At 51.3% G+C, this 12754-nt stretch overlaps 1 protein-coding gene and 1 long non-coding RNA gene across 4 annotated transcripts in view; one reads left to right on the top strand and one right to left on the bottom strand.

The window, feature by feature from the left end:
• dlgap1b (discs, large (Drosophila) homolog-associated protein 1b) overlaps window positions 1-12754 on the bottom strand; it is a 61787-nt gene that overhangs the window by 5588 nt on the left and 43445 nt on the right. For both annotated transcript variants that reach the window (XR_007487467.2, XM_049749012.2), the window contains 4 exons: window positions 11819-12042; window positions 11149-11326; window positions 9730-10012; window positions 27-385 (listed from right to left, as the gene is read on the bottom strand). Coding sequence is in view for 1 of the 2 variants with exons in the window: in XM_049749012.2 (XP_049604969.1) it covers window positions 27-385; window positions 9730-10012; window positions 11149-11326; window positions 11819-12042 (1044 nt within the window). In the remaining variant the exon portion in view is untranslated. The remainder of the gene's footprint in view (window positions 1-26; window positions 386-9729; window positions 10013-11148; window positions 11327-11818; window positions 12043-12754) is intronic.
• Window positions 6994-9553, top strand: LOC125985840 (uncharacterized). Of its 2 annotated transcripts, XR_007487468.2 has the most exons (3): window positions 7058-7557; window positions 8077-8927; window positions 9419-9553. It is a non-coding gene; the product is annotated as an uncharacterized lncRNA (long non-coding RNA). The 2 variants fall into 2 exon arrangements; XR_011085675.1 differs by lacking the exon at window positions 9419-9553 and having other exon boundaries at window positions 6994-7557; window positions 8077-8425.

The following is a 12754-nucleotide window of genomic DNA, read 5'->3' as shown; positions in this document are numbered from 1 at the left end:
ATGGGCTGCTTCTTTTTTGAGCCCACCTGGATCCCGATGGAGAGGCACTTGCGGAGCGCTTCTTTCTGCGCCTTGGTGTCGGTGGAGACGCCGGCGGTGACTTGCTGGCTGGCCGGGCCGTGCACCTGAGCGTTGGCCGCCTCGATGGCCGCCGTCAGGGCCTTCATGCTGTCGATGCTCTCGGTGGAGTTGGACAGGGTCGGCTGCGAGCCGATGCCCTTGCGCGGGCCCGAGCCGTTGCCGCCGCCGCCGCCGCCGTCCATGTAGGCGTCCTGGGCCGACTCGGTGCTGCTTTGCGCCGTGATGGATATGAAGGGCTTGGACGGGGTGCTCCGCGGGGGCACCGGCGGGGGGGTCTTCTTGTAGGTGCTGATGCATGACGACACTACAACAATGACAAAAACAGGGGGATGGCTGCATGTACAAGAACGAAGCCATCACATTTTTGCCAGCACAGTGACACCAAGGGACACTCGGCAGACGAGGGCCGTTTTACACAAGCGGCGGTGCGCCAACGGGATTAGCGCGTCAGCTTCTTGATCTACGTGGCTGAGCCCGACTGTACAAAAAACGGTACAATCCAGCGCGTCACAATGGAGTGATAGCGAGGCGCTTGGAGTTACACTTAAAGGAGCCTTCACACGAGTCAAACCTGTACGAGGACATGCTATTTTCAACGCTTTGGCACAATGCTGTCACTTCATTTCAAGCTCTTGACAAAACTAAAGACATCACGTTTATTTTGTTTACGGCTGGCTCGTGTTGGTTTTTGAAAATTGTTCAGCCCGACTTTTGAGTCAATCAAAATAAAAGGAGGCCTGCAATGCGATGCTGCCAGCGTGCCGTTCAACCACAGCCATGCCCAAAAAAACCATTAGAGCGAGGCCCGCGCTCTCTCCAGAGGTCAACCGAGAGGCTGACATCATCCTCATCCGCCATCCCGCCGCCTCGCCCCATCCAAGGCAGCTCAGCTCAGCTCAGCTCGAGAGGCCAGCGGATCTTCAAACGGGAGGATGAATGGCACGGCGGCGGCGGCGGGCGGGCTGACATCAGCGCTCTGAAAATAACCCGCGCATCGCGAGCCACAAAGCAGATGGGAGACAGCTGACTTCCTGCATTTTCCTGTCAGCCTGCTTTTGCTTTTTAGACTCACCAATAACATTGGCTTCAAGCATTTACTCCATTTCATCAAAGGCAGCTACAATCTCCACCAACGGTCCAGGGGGAATAAGACAGACACCATCTGGGCAAAAGGTCAGCGAGTACACGTCCACGAGGCAGAGGCGCAGGGCCAGGTCCTGCCCCCTCCATCCGCCGGCCGGTTCAACGGATAGAATGTCAGACGCTTTCGGGGCTTCAAGTCATCCAAAAGTCACTCAGATAACAAAGCGGGAGAAGCTGCCAGCCAGCTGTTTGGAAAGCCCAGACAGGTTAAGTCAACACGAAAGCCAGCCAAGCAGCCAGCCAAGCAGCCGGCCAGTCGGCCGGTCGGCCGGCCAGCCAGCCGGCCGGCCAGCCAGCCAGCCAGCCAGCCGGCCAGCCAGCCAGCCAGCCAGCACCATATGAAGGCCCTAACCCACATCAATGGGGACCACAGACTTCCTGCCGCCGATACGCTCGCCAACCTGCACGGGGAAACCAGATACTACGTTCATCAGCAAAAGCACGTGGATTGGCATTTGAGAGAGAATTTCACTCGGCTCTCATTCATCACAGGCCACGGAAATGATAGTGTTATGTTAGCTTCATCAAAATGGCCTTCTCCCGCAAAAGGGAACTTATAGACTCCCAATTTGGGCTGCAGGCATTTTGACCAGTGAATGACCAGTCTGCTTGCTGGCTTCAAACGCCCGCCCACGCATCGGTGTCAACTCCCCCTGGCCTCTTGTGCCGGCCTATCAAAGAATGAGACGGTGCATTTTTTACACTTCCTCTTCTTTGAGGCTCAACCGAGTGTGTCGGTGTTCATGCTGGTGCGGCTTTGTGATGGGCCACTTGAAAAAAAATGCTAGCAGATGGCGCAGCTCCCTCGTGCGGGGACCGAGGGAAACTCCAGCCCTTCCAAATACAAAGTGTGTTGTGGGGGGACGTTGAGAGCCCAGCTGCACCATGTTTGGGCTGAGGATCCGCCATTTGCCCGTGTCGCACAAACGCATCCATTTGTCCGTCCCTTTCTGCCGCACGTAAACACGGCCGGGCCAGCTGGACGGCTTTTGTGATAGCGTCGCCGTGGCGACGGGCGGCAACGTGAACTTTGCCAGGGGGCTTGGCGTCACAGCAGAAGGGCGGGCGGGAAGGGGCGGGGCCGAGCTTGTGTTGGCCGTTTGTTTACCTTGACGCAGCTGCAGCCGGCGACACCTCAACGGCAGGCGGCCCGGCCCGCCAACCGTCACCGAGGGAATAATAGGGCGTTCAAAAACACACGCACAATAGCCATCGCCAGGGAAACGCGCACGTCGCTGCTCTTTCTCGGGGCATATAAAAAGCCTGAAAAAGTCCACCGACAGGTTGCTCAAAGGCGTGGGTGGCTTTCCCGAGCTGGGCGGCGTGTGACATTACACGGCCGGGGTCCGTGTCACCCACAACAAAAGACGGTGTGGCGACATCAAAAGTCTGGCTTTTTGTCTATCTATGTATTTAATCGCTATTTCTCCCCAAGTCCAAAGTGTCAACAACGCAAAAGGTGATTTGTACGTATCTCAAATCATCTTTCCCCATTGAAATGCCACCCGTGCATCCGTGCATCAGTCCGTCCGTCCGTCCATCCATCCATCCATCCATCCATCCATCCATCCATCCATCCATCCATCCATCCATCCCTCCCTCCCTCCCTCCCTCCCTCCCTCCCTCCCTCCCTCCCTCAGAAAAATAGCGGTTCAGCTATTCTGTTCTGCGCTGGCTTGTATGCTTAACAATTTGCTGTCAGCTCTTCAGTCCTCTCTGACGTCGACCGTGAGTCACCTGACGTCGGCCTGGGAATCTCAGCCACGTGGTACTCGTGGTAGGTCAACCGAGGGGGTTGGTACACTCCAGATGCCGTCAGACACAATAGCCCGCTCGATGCCACTATATTAAGCTGGCTGGGCCGGAAAACACTTGTAAAAACACACACGCTGCTCCTAAAACTGCTGTTGCGACTTGTGGATTTACAGTACATAAGTGTTAGGCCTTTCTTCCTGCGAGGCTCTGTGATTTCTTTTTCTCCCGACCATGACAGGCAATCGGAGGGACACGTGAGGCTTTTGTTGGCCGGGCCGCTGCCCGCAGGAAGAGAGAGGGAGGGAGGGGCAGCGTTGCTCATTCCACACTCAGATAAGCAGGAGGTGAAAGGAGCAGGAGGGGACTTTTGCAGCCTCCTCAATGTCCTTGCGCATTCCAGCTGTTTTGTGGTGCAGAAACCCGAGCGTGAGCTAAGCCCACGCAGCCCACGCGTCCCACGCATGCTTTGCCGCTACACGACATCGGCGACAATGCCGCAGCCGTGACGCGGGGTAAAGTCAGCCAAATTGAATGCGCGACTCAGCGCTGACTCGGTTGTCGTCGTTGCGTGAGCGATTGACTAACTACATTTCGATTCATCAACCTCAAAAAAGTTCTTTTCGAAAAAGATTTGGAGGGTGTGCACACTTTTGCGACCACTTTATCTAACTTAAAAGTTTCATCCATTTTTCCAAAGAAGTTGTAAAGATCATTGGTCACCTAATGGCGGAGTCGCTGGACCTTTAGGTGCAAATTGTCACATGAGGGACGGATGGACGGCCTGCTATTTCCATTTAAGAGCATGTGGTCAAAGGTTCATAAGTCTCCACCCCCCCTTCCAACTAAAAAGCGCTCTCGTGATTCAACTGGATTCCTACCCCCCCAAGAAATCCTCAAAAGGAAGACTTTTTGGACTTTATGAACAACATTCATTGAGGAATGCAGCGCAACATCAGCCTCAACTTGTTCCAGCCTCCCCCCTTCATCTTTTTCTCGGGTAGTCTTTGTCTTGACCACTTGCACATGGTGCTGGGTGGGGGTTGTAGAAAGGAGACACTGCAATAGCGGTTTCTTAATCCACAGCCAGAGGCACTTGAAAAAAACCATCTGGGCCTGTGACGTCAGAAGGCAGCCAGCCCTGGCTGGCTGGCTGGCTGGATAACTGGCTGGCTAACTGGCTGGCTTGCTGGCTGGCTGGCTGGCTGGCTGGCTCTCTGTGTATGGACAAGATTGGGGGAAATAACCCACCCACGGTGGGGGTGGGGGGCCGGAAAAGTTGAAAAAGTCGGCAGGGGAGGAAGGGCCTGCGTCTAGCCACTTTACATCCTGCTCACAGGATAGAGTATGTCGGCCTCTCTCAGGTGTGACTTTTGGCACCCACTTTTTTGCACAGGGCGGTGGGTGGGGAGGGACCAGATGGGAACAATGGCCTCGCCTGCCGACATTCCCACTCTCCTGCCGAGAGCGCTCGTTTGTCTCCCGCATTCCTTTGCCCATTCATCTCTTTCTCCTTGCACAGGGAGGCGGGGGTCTTCAAAACTCCCTCCCTCCCACACACACACACACCCTCGCTTCTTTTCCCCCTCGCTTGGTTAGTGAAGCAGCAAAGTGGGAGGAGGAAGGAAAAAAAAAAAAAAGAGAGACGCATTCTTGCTTGCTGGGGCTGTCTCTGAATGTGCAACGGGGGTGAACTGTGGCTTATTTTTAATGATGGGTTCAAAAAGAGAGAGAGGGGGAAAAAAAAAAAAAAAAAGAGGGCCGGGCTCACCCTAACACCCACACACACGCACGCACGCACGCACACACACACACACACACACACACACACGCACGCACACACACACACACGCACACGCACGCACACACACACACACACACACACTACTGTAAGCAAAGTGTGGGACCTTGACAGAGAGGTCTTTAATTTGCCAGCCCTCCCACACTGCGACTTGAGATCTCTCCAGACCAGCGGAGAGGCAACTTTGTCACCAGAACAAAGTCTGAAAAAGTCGAGTATTGTGTACAGGTTCCAAGTGCTTGAAAATAAGAAACGTGCAGTTTCTTCGTGCAGTTTCTTGCCGACTGGGCTCGCCGCTGTTTACTTTGACTTCCCTTAATCCGTGTACATTTTTAACTCCGAGTCAATACTATTAGCGCTCCTGACAACTTTGCTGCTGTCCAGAGGAAATCCTTTGTTTTTCCTTTGCCAAAACATGAGCGAAAGACAAGGGGGAGGGACAGATCCAATCCAACATTTGTTTTTTCTTTGGCAGGAAAGCACCCTGCAAAGCAATGCGGGCAGAGAGCGACGGTTCTTTTGTGTCAGCTCCCTCCCCCCTCCAATCTGACAGCGAGACAGAGCGAGGGAGGGAGCAACAAGGATGAGTGACGTTGCGCTTCCTGTGTCAAAAGACGTCCAAACATCAGCCTCCCTCCCTCCCTCCCTCTCTTAATGGCTGGCATTGAAGTGGCGCACGAGGCCCAATTCAGGCCACGTAAAACTTGAAAAGCCAACAGTCTAGATTTTTTCTCTATTCCTTCATCACAGACAAGCCTCAAAGGGCTTCACGTGGGCAAAGTTGACAATTATTCTCAACATCCCCTGATCTTAACGCTAAATTGTAGTAACTATTGATGCTTGCTTTTAGCATGTTAATGGGCTTTTCCATGATGATGTTAGCATGAAGCTAGCGGGCAAAATGGTTCACTTGTTTTAAATACTGTACAATGTTGATTAGTTCCTTAAGTTTAATGTTTAAGTTGGCAAGTAGAAGGGGCGCCAAAGAGCTCGATGCCTCTTATTAATGTTTCGGGGCTGTTTATTTCATTGTATTAAAAGAAACTGTTGGAAGAATTACTCAGCTTTTACTTGACTTTAAAATTGCACGCTAGGTTGCACGCTGCTGCGGTGGCGGCGGCATGTGAAATCATTTAGTCCTGCATTTTCGTGTCCTTTAATTGAAAAGTATAGTTTGTGCGCGAGTTTCTGTGTCCCATGGCTTTTATACCAAGTTGGCCACGGCTGAGGCTATACTGACCTCTACTGGAGGAAACGATCATTGCAAGTCAGGCCAGGTCACAACACTACATTGAATTTGAAGCCTGGCTAAAAAAGACAATAAATAAACAATATGCCCGACGCGGTCATGAATCTGGCAGCAAAAGACGTGCCGAGTGGGAATGCAGGCCACTGCAAGTTCCCACTGGCTCGCATTCTCAGACTGCCGTGGCAGGCAGGGCGACGTCATTACACAGATACACATGCGCGCGCACCAGCGCAGGACGAGGGCTTATCTCGACAAGCTTCCCGTTTGGGCTTGATGCCCGCAGCGACAAACGCAAACACCAATGGCGGTATTTTGATGAGGTTTTTGTCGATGACGCAAAACCTACTGAAAGCCGTGACGAACTTTTGGATTGTGCATCAAGTTTGAACACCCCTGTGGGGTTTTCTTTTTTTTCCAAATGCTGAAGAATGAGGATTGGAAGGAATATTGTCTGTCTCCACGTGTTGCTTCACCACTTGTGTTTATGTACGGGAAATATTCGGACTACTTTTTTCTTTCAACGTGCAGTATTAACATTTTGTAAAAGGGGTTGCGCACACATTTTTTGCTGCTGCTCCTCCATATTAGCATTGCTGCATGCCGATCCGATGTGCTTCTCTCTCTCTCTCTCTCTCTCTCTCTCTCTCTCTCCACATGTCTTCACCTGGCCCCTTTTCTCCCCTCACACCATCAAAGCCAACGGAATGACAACATTGAGCAGGTGTGAGTGGAAGCGAACTGTTTAATTCTCGCTTTGAATAATAATTCCACCCAGGGGGCTTTGATGGGCTGACACACAGGTGCCGCTCGCTCACATGTACGGACGGACGCCGCTGAGATCCGGCCGGGCCTGTAATTAAAGTCAGACGAGGAAGTGAGTGGAACTGACTGCAAGGGAGGGGGTGGGTGAGGGAGGGAGGGAGGGAGGGGGTGGGTGAGGGAGGGAGGGAGGGAGGGAGGGAGATACAAAGACGTACGTATTCCTGCACTGCGCTACAGGACGCCGTTTGATGTGAATGACTGCAAGTATTTGCTCTACTTGTGTCTGTCCACCACCACAGCGTGACGTGTTGGCGCTTAGCAGCCAGCACAGCAAAGTCTTGACTCGAGATGCGCGACTTGTGCCATGTTTCACGACTTGTGCCATGTTTCACTGACTATGCTAAAATGTTCAATGTTAAGTTGGATTTGTTTTTAAGTCAATTTTTCTGCCACTAGGTGGCATTAGCGTCTCATGTTGGACATTGGACAGGACCACTACAGTTTTCTTTTCAAATTAAGGGCCAAGTAATTGGAACATAAAACAACCGGAGGACTATGATGTTTTGGAATCACTTGAGTGAGTCAGATCAGTGGCAATTTTGTGATGCTGAGCCAGGATGTGTGACGCGCTAGCACACTTCCTGGCACCTGTCTCAGGCGCACACCAAAATAGCAGCAGGCGGAGGGAGGCTGGAGAGGCCGCTCAACAATTCCCAGCAACCACGTACGAAGCACAAGTAGGTTGAGCAAATAAATCAGCTATTAATAGGTAAGATTGTTTGACTTTTTTGCTCTGTTCTAATCAGATACAGTGATCGGAAAAATAGGCTGTGTAATACTATGACTATTTGATATGTAAGATTTAACGATGCTTTCTCGTATTTTAAATAGTTTAAGATGCCATTTTGCCCAGTTTGAGGATGAACGAGCACAATAAAACAGGGAGGGGCACGGCATATGTGAGGTTTTACGCAAAGCAAAACAACACATCCGTGCGTTGGTTTTCGGAATAAAAGCATTAAGCGTTGAACTCCTACGGTAGCGCTCTGTAAAGCACGACACCCAGTAGCAAAGTGTACCATGTTTGCAAGGCTGTTTAGTCAAAAAGCTAACTTCAATTGTTAAATAAACTCGCAAGCGGCCAAGCCCACGTGGCTGCCTTTTACTTTGTAGGCCACGTCACCCCGCTTCCTGTTTTCGTGTACTCCACGCCGGTAGCTAGCCACATAAACAAGCAAAACACAGCGACTCGCTCGTCCTATTTACTTCATTTTTCTACTCACAATAGCGAACCCAGTCATCGCACATGCCGTAGAAACAGCTGAAAAGGGCCATGGTGGCTTCGCTCTCGGTGCCACCGTCTGCAGCGACCAACCGAGTCCTGAGTCCAGAGTGGGACGGACGGACGGACGGGGAAGCGGGCTCATGTGTCAGAACTCGGGACGCGGTATCCAACCCAACCCCCTTCACCCCCCCACCCACCCACCCTTAAGGCACGGACCCGGATCACAGATTCGACAACAAGGATGCACGCCAGCCTAAATCTGCATTTCTCTAATTATTTACATTCAGGGTTGATGTTTGACAAAGGACACCTTCTTCATAACCCTAATGCCAAAGGCACATAAACACTAAAAGATGCATTTTTCTTTCTCGGTTTTTTGGACGACGACAAAGCATTGAGAAAACAGAAACGACATCATTTCTAAAAGCGAGCTAATAAATAAATAAATGGGGGGAAATTGGGGAAGTGAGGGTTATTTTCATCGTGGTACCCATGCTCCCTCCAGTGGTTTGAAAAAGAATCGCAGGCCAAATGCAAACTTAATTGTATTGAACGTTTTAATAGAATTCCTTTGCATTGAATTCTTAAAACGTAACCAAGTTTTATTTGTGTTTTATCTCTATTTGATTTTGTGATTATTTTTCATTCCTATATTGAAGCGCAGTATTGATCTTCAAACAGTGTATAATGTCGGAATCCCTGAACCTAAAAAGTGCCAAACGCCTCACGACCAAAGTACAACATGACATGAGCAAAAACTTGAACTTACTGTGCTGTTACACATAAGCCCTGTGAGGGGCGCTGTTGTCCAAGTTAGGGTTTAAAACTCAACGAAAGCAAGAAGACGCAATGAGGTGAGGTGAATTTCCTAAACTAAACAAAAAGTTGCATGAGAATTATTTTCGTTGTTGTTGTTATAAAGAGCTTGTGAGTGTGTGTAGAAGGAAATATTTCCGACTGCATTATATTCAGTATGCTTTTCGAAACATAAAATAGATATTCAAATGCATTTTACCAACTGAATGATTATACGATTTTATAATGTATGGCGTATTTCTATACCTAATGATTTGATTTACTTCATTCTTTATTTCGGACATTTCTTTTGTTATCGTTTATATTTTTGGGGTGGACGACCGATGCAAGCCGTTTGCATTTTTTACGTTTGAGTCACTGCACAATGAATGGAAAGCACATCAAGTACGCCGGCGCGCAGCCACACATGCGTGCTCCTAAATCATTTTCCCATCCATATATTGTTCCTGAAGAGACAATTGGGGCTTTCTGTGCAAAAAGGAAAACGTTCCTCAGACTCCACTTATATTTTGATGTTTTGTCGTTCTAGTTTTTTGCCACGTGGAGGCAGCTCCAGTTAATATCGATGACCCTTTTCAATGGGCACAGTGAAAGAAAGAAAGAAAGAAAGAAAGAAAGAAAGAAAGAAAGAAAGAAAGAAAGAAAGAAAGAAGCGGACTTTGATGGCTGCTCTTTCAACTTCAAATGGACAACAGTATCGAGACAGCTCTCGGCGGCGTCTCCGTTCTTACATCATCTTCCTAGAATCTTTCTCGAGCTGACCACGCGTGAATGTTTAACCCGGCCGTCCGTCCGTCCGTCCGTCCGTCCGTCCGTCCCTGGAGAGAGTTGAAGACCAACCTGTGCTGCTCTGGATGGTTCTGACAGTGGTGGTGGTGGCGGCGGTGCGCGGGGGCGATCCCGCCTTGCGGTTGGCTCCGCCTCCTCCACGCCCCGGGGCCTCTTCCTCCTCTTCGTCCTGCGAGCAGCCCTTCTCGATGGCGCGCACGTAGCTGTGGCTGCGCACGCGGAAGCAGCCGGCGGGCACGGGCAGATCCAGCGCGTCCACCGCCTGCGACTCCATCTCGCTGAACACCGCCTCGCACACCGCTTCGATCTGCCCGTTCACCTCCACTTCGCTCACCTGGAAACCACGAGGACAGAAGAAGCAATAAGGCAACGATATTTCTTGTCAGTGACTTCAGCATGCGCAAACAATAATAAAGTGGATATTGCCGTGGAAGTCTCGGGTTATTATGAAAAGGTTCTATTGACCACGTTGACAAACCCAAGCCCCTGGCCGTACTCGAGCATCTTCACGACGGATGGCGCACTTGGCTTTGTCACCCGAAGCTCCGTAGGCGGCAACGTAATTGTCGCGAAAGCTGGCGTGCATTTAGCAACCGAGACTCTCACCGTGTCACTCTGCCACGGGGACCGGATACGTGTTGACGCTTTGCTTTCGGAGGGAGGCGCGGCCCAGAACACCGCATGTACTTTTTGTCACAAATCAAAAAGAACGCTTGGTTATCAAAGAATAACTTTTCGTACACTTTTCGACAGTATCTTTTATCGGCCCTCCATCGTGTAATCAAGGCCTATGCTCATCACAATTTGGATTCGATTGCAGTTTGAATTATTCATATCCACAAGACTGCTTCCATCTCAGTATGTTGGCCATGGAAAATTCTAAAGAGAGGGATGCTGAGGTAAAAGAGGGAGGGGCCTTCTGTGCATCTTGTCTAATTGGCCATTCCAAGTTCCAGCAGAGCAGCGCATACGTGCACACGCACACACGCACAAAGGGTCCAAGTGGGAGATGGGGGGGGGGGGGGGGCTTAGTTTCTATTCAAACTTTGTGGAAAGATGACCTGATTGTGAATTCAAGCCTCGGGAAAGCTTGCGATGGGGAAGATAGCATTCCCGCCCTCCTGCGCCACCTTACTGGATATAGCAAAAGACAGCAGCTCGCTTGTAGGTCCAGAGAGGATTTTCCCAAGGATCCAACATCTATTAAACATGAGTAGCATGCGTAAAGACCAAACGAATTCCAAAAAGTGGTGCCAAGATAGCAAATGGAGGAATTGACGTGGCCTTTTATTGGCGCCATTTGTCACTGAGGAGTTTTCAAAGGAAAAGACAAGTCATTGCAAAGGATTTTGGGGACCCCCCCCAGGGGTTCAGTGACCCCAATTTGAGAACCAAATGGCGTGGGAGGAGGACATGTGTTAGTGTGCGTGAGTGTGTGTGCGTGCGTGCGTTCGTACGCGCACGTCTAACCTGGCTGATGGTGCTCATGGCTCTCATGTAGCTTTCGTTTCGGGAGCGGAACTTGGGCGAGGCCAGCAGCCCCGCCGGGTCCAAGCTGTCCAGGCTCCTATTGATAGAAACCTGGCTCACTGCCCGCAGATAGCTGTGACTCCTGATCTGCAGCTTGGGCGAGTGCTCCGTGGAAATCCTGAAGCAGGAAGAGAGCAGAAAAGAAGGCATCAGTCCACAACAGCTCGACGAATCCTTTTTGAAACATTGGGGTCCTTCAACCTAAATGTTGTTCTCCATAGCCAAAAGGATCAAAAACGTGTTATGAGAAGGATGTACTACTTTGAATACGGACGGGGCTTTTCCTTCTGTTGGACAATCGGCCATTTTCTTGCCCGCTTTCATTCTCTCTCCTGATTTGATTGACGGAAAATCAGGTCAAAGAAGAATCGATCCAGCGCCACTGATTATGTACGGGCCGACCACCTGCATAGCGCCAGCGCTGGACAATCACCTTGGCCTCAGCCGCTCGCAGTTAGAGGGGAGGGGGGCGGGGCGGGGCTGGGCTGGGCTGGGCTGGGCTGGCTGCTCTGCGGGACAAGCGGCGATGCAATGGCAAATCAAGCCGGCTGCGCGCTGGCAATTTGTGGTCCGTTCAAAGCCCCAAAGGGAAGGCAAAGTAGGCGCTTACTTGAGCGTGGTCATCTCGGTGAGCGACGGCTGCGTGGCCTTCAGGTAGCTGGCCCGCCGCGCCTGCGCCTTGGGCGAAGGTTCGGGGCCGCAGTCGTCGCCGCCGTCGTCGTCCTCCTCCTCCTCGGCCATGGCTTTGACGTAGCTGCCGCTTCGCATCCTCCGGCAGGGGATCTGCTGGTCCTTGCCCAGCGGGCAGAAAGCGCCCCAGTCATCCTGAGGCACCTGTGCGCGCGCAGCCAAAGGATGGCATTAAAATCCCATTTGCCATCAATGCTAACCTGTAAGGCCCCAACTAACCCTGAGGACCACCCAAAAGTATTTTGCTAATAGTTTTTGCTCTGTCCTCCCAATGCGCTTCAATTATTGATGGTCCTCGGGCGCAGTCTTCCGCTCCACTGACTTTCCGCGCAGTCTGACAAAGGTAAGCCAGATAACCAAGGACAAAGGATGGGGGGGGGGGGGGGGGGGAAATAAATGAATCAAAATAACCGCATTGGCAATGTGAGCGGGTCTCACCAAGTCAATGAGACGCTGAGCCACTTCATACGAAGATCGGCGCTCGGCTAAGACTCCACCGTCGGCTAAATAAGGTCGACGCTCGGTAATCGGATCGACACGTGACTTTGCTTCGGCCGCCGTCCGAGCGCAGCCCGCAACATCTCGGCTCAATTTCTCTGGTTGCCGGAGTGACTTTTGTTCCCTGAACCGGGCTCTTCAAACGCGGTTTCCCTCAATCTTTTCAGACTTCCTCCTCAGCGGCCGCGCTTTGCTCTTTCTCAGAGAGCCGCCGGAAAGGTTTTCATCTTCACCGCGCCTTTTTGGTTTTGCCCAAGGCCCGACGAGCACACGCAAACGGCCGCCCGCGCATGAATAGCTCCGTGCAAAAAGATACGTGCGCTTGCACGAGAGGACAAAAAAAAGAGTTTGATGAGAA

This window comes from Syngnathus scovelli, chromosome 18, assembly GCF_024217435.2.
Source record: "Syngnathus scovelli strain Florida chromosome 18, RoL_Ssco_1.2, whole genome shotgun sequence".
NCBI classification, from domain to species: domain Eukaryota; kingdom Metazoa; phylum Chordata; class Actinopteri; order Syngnathiformes; family Syngnathidae; genus Syngnathus; species Syngnathus scovelli.
The sequence above is the reverse complement of the archived record's forward strand: the minus strand, read 5'-3'. Positions and strand labels throughout refer to the sequence as shown.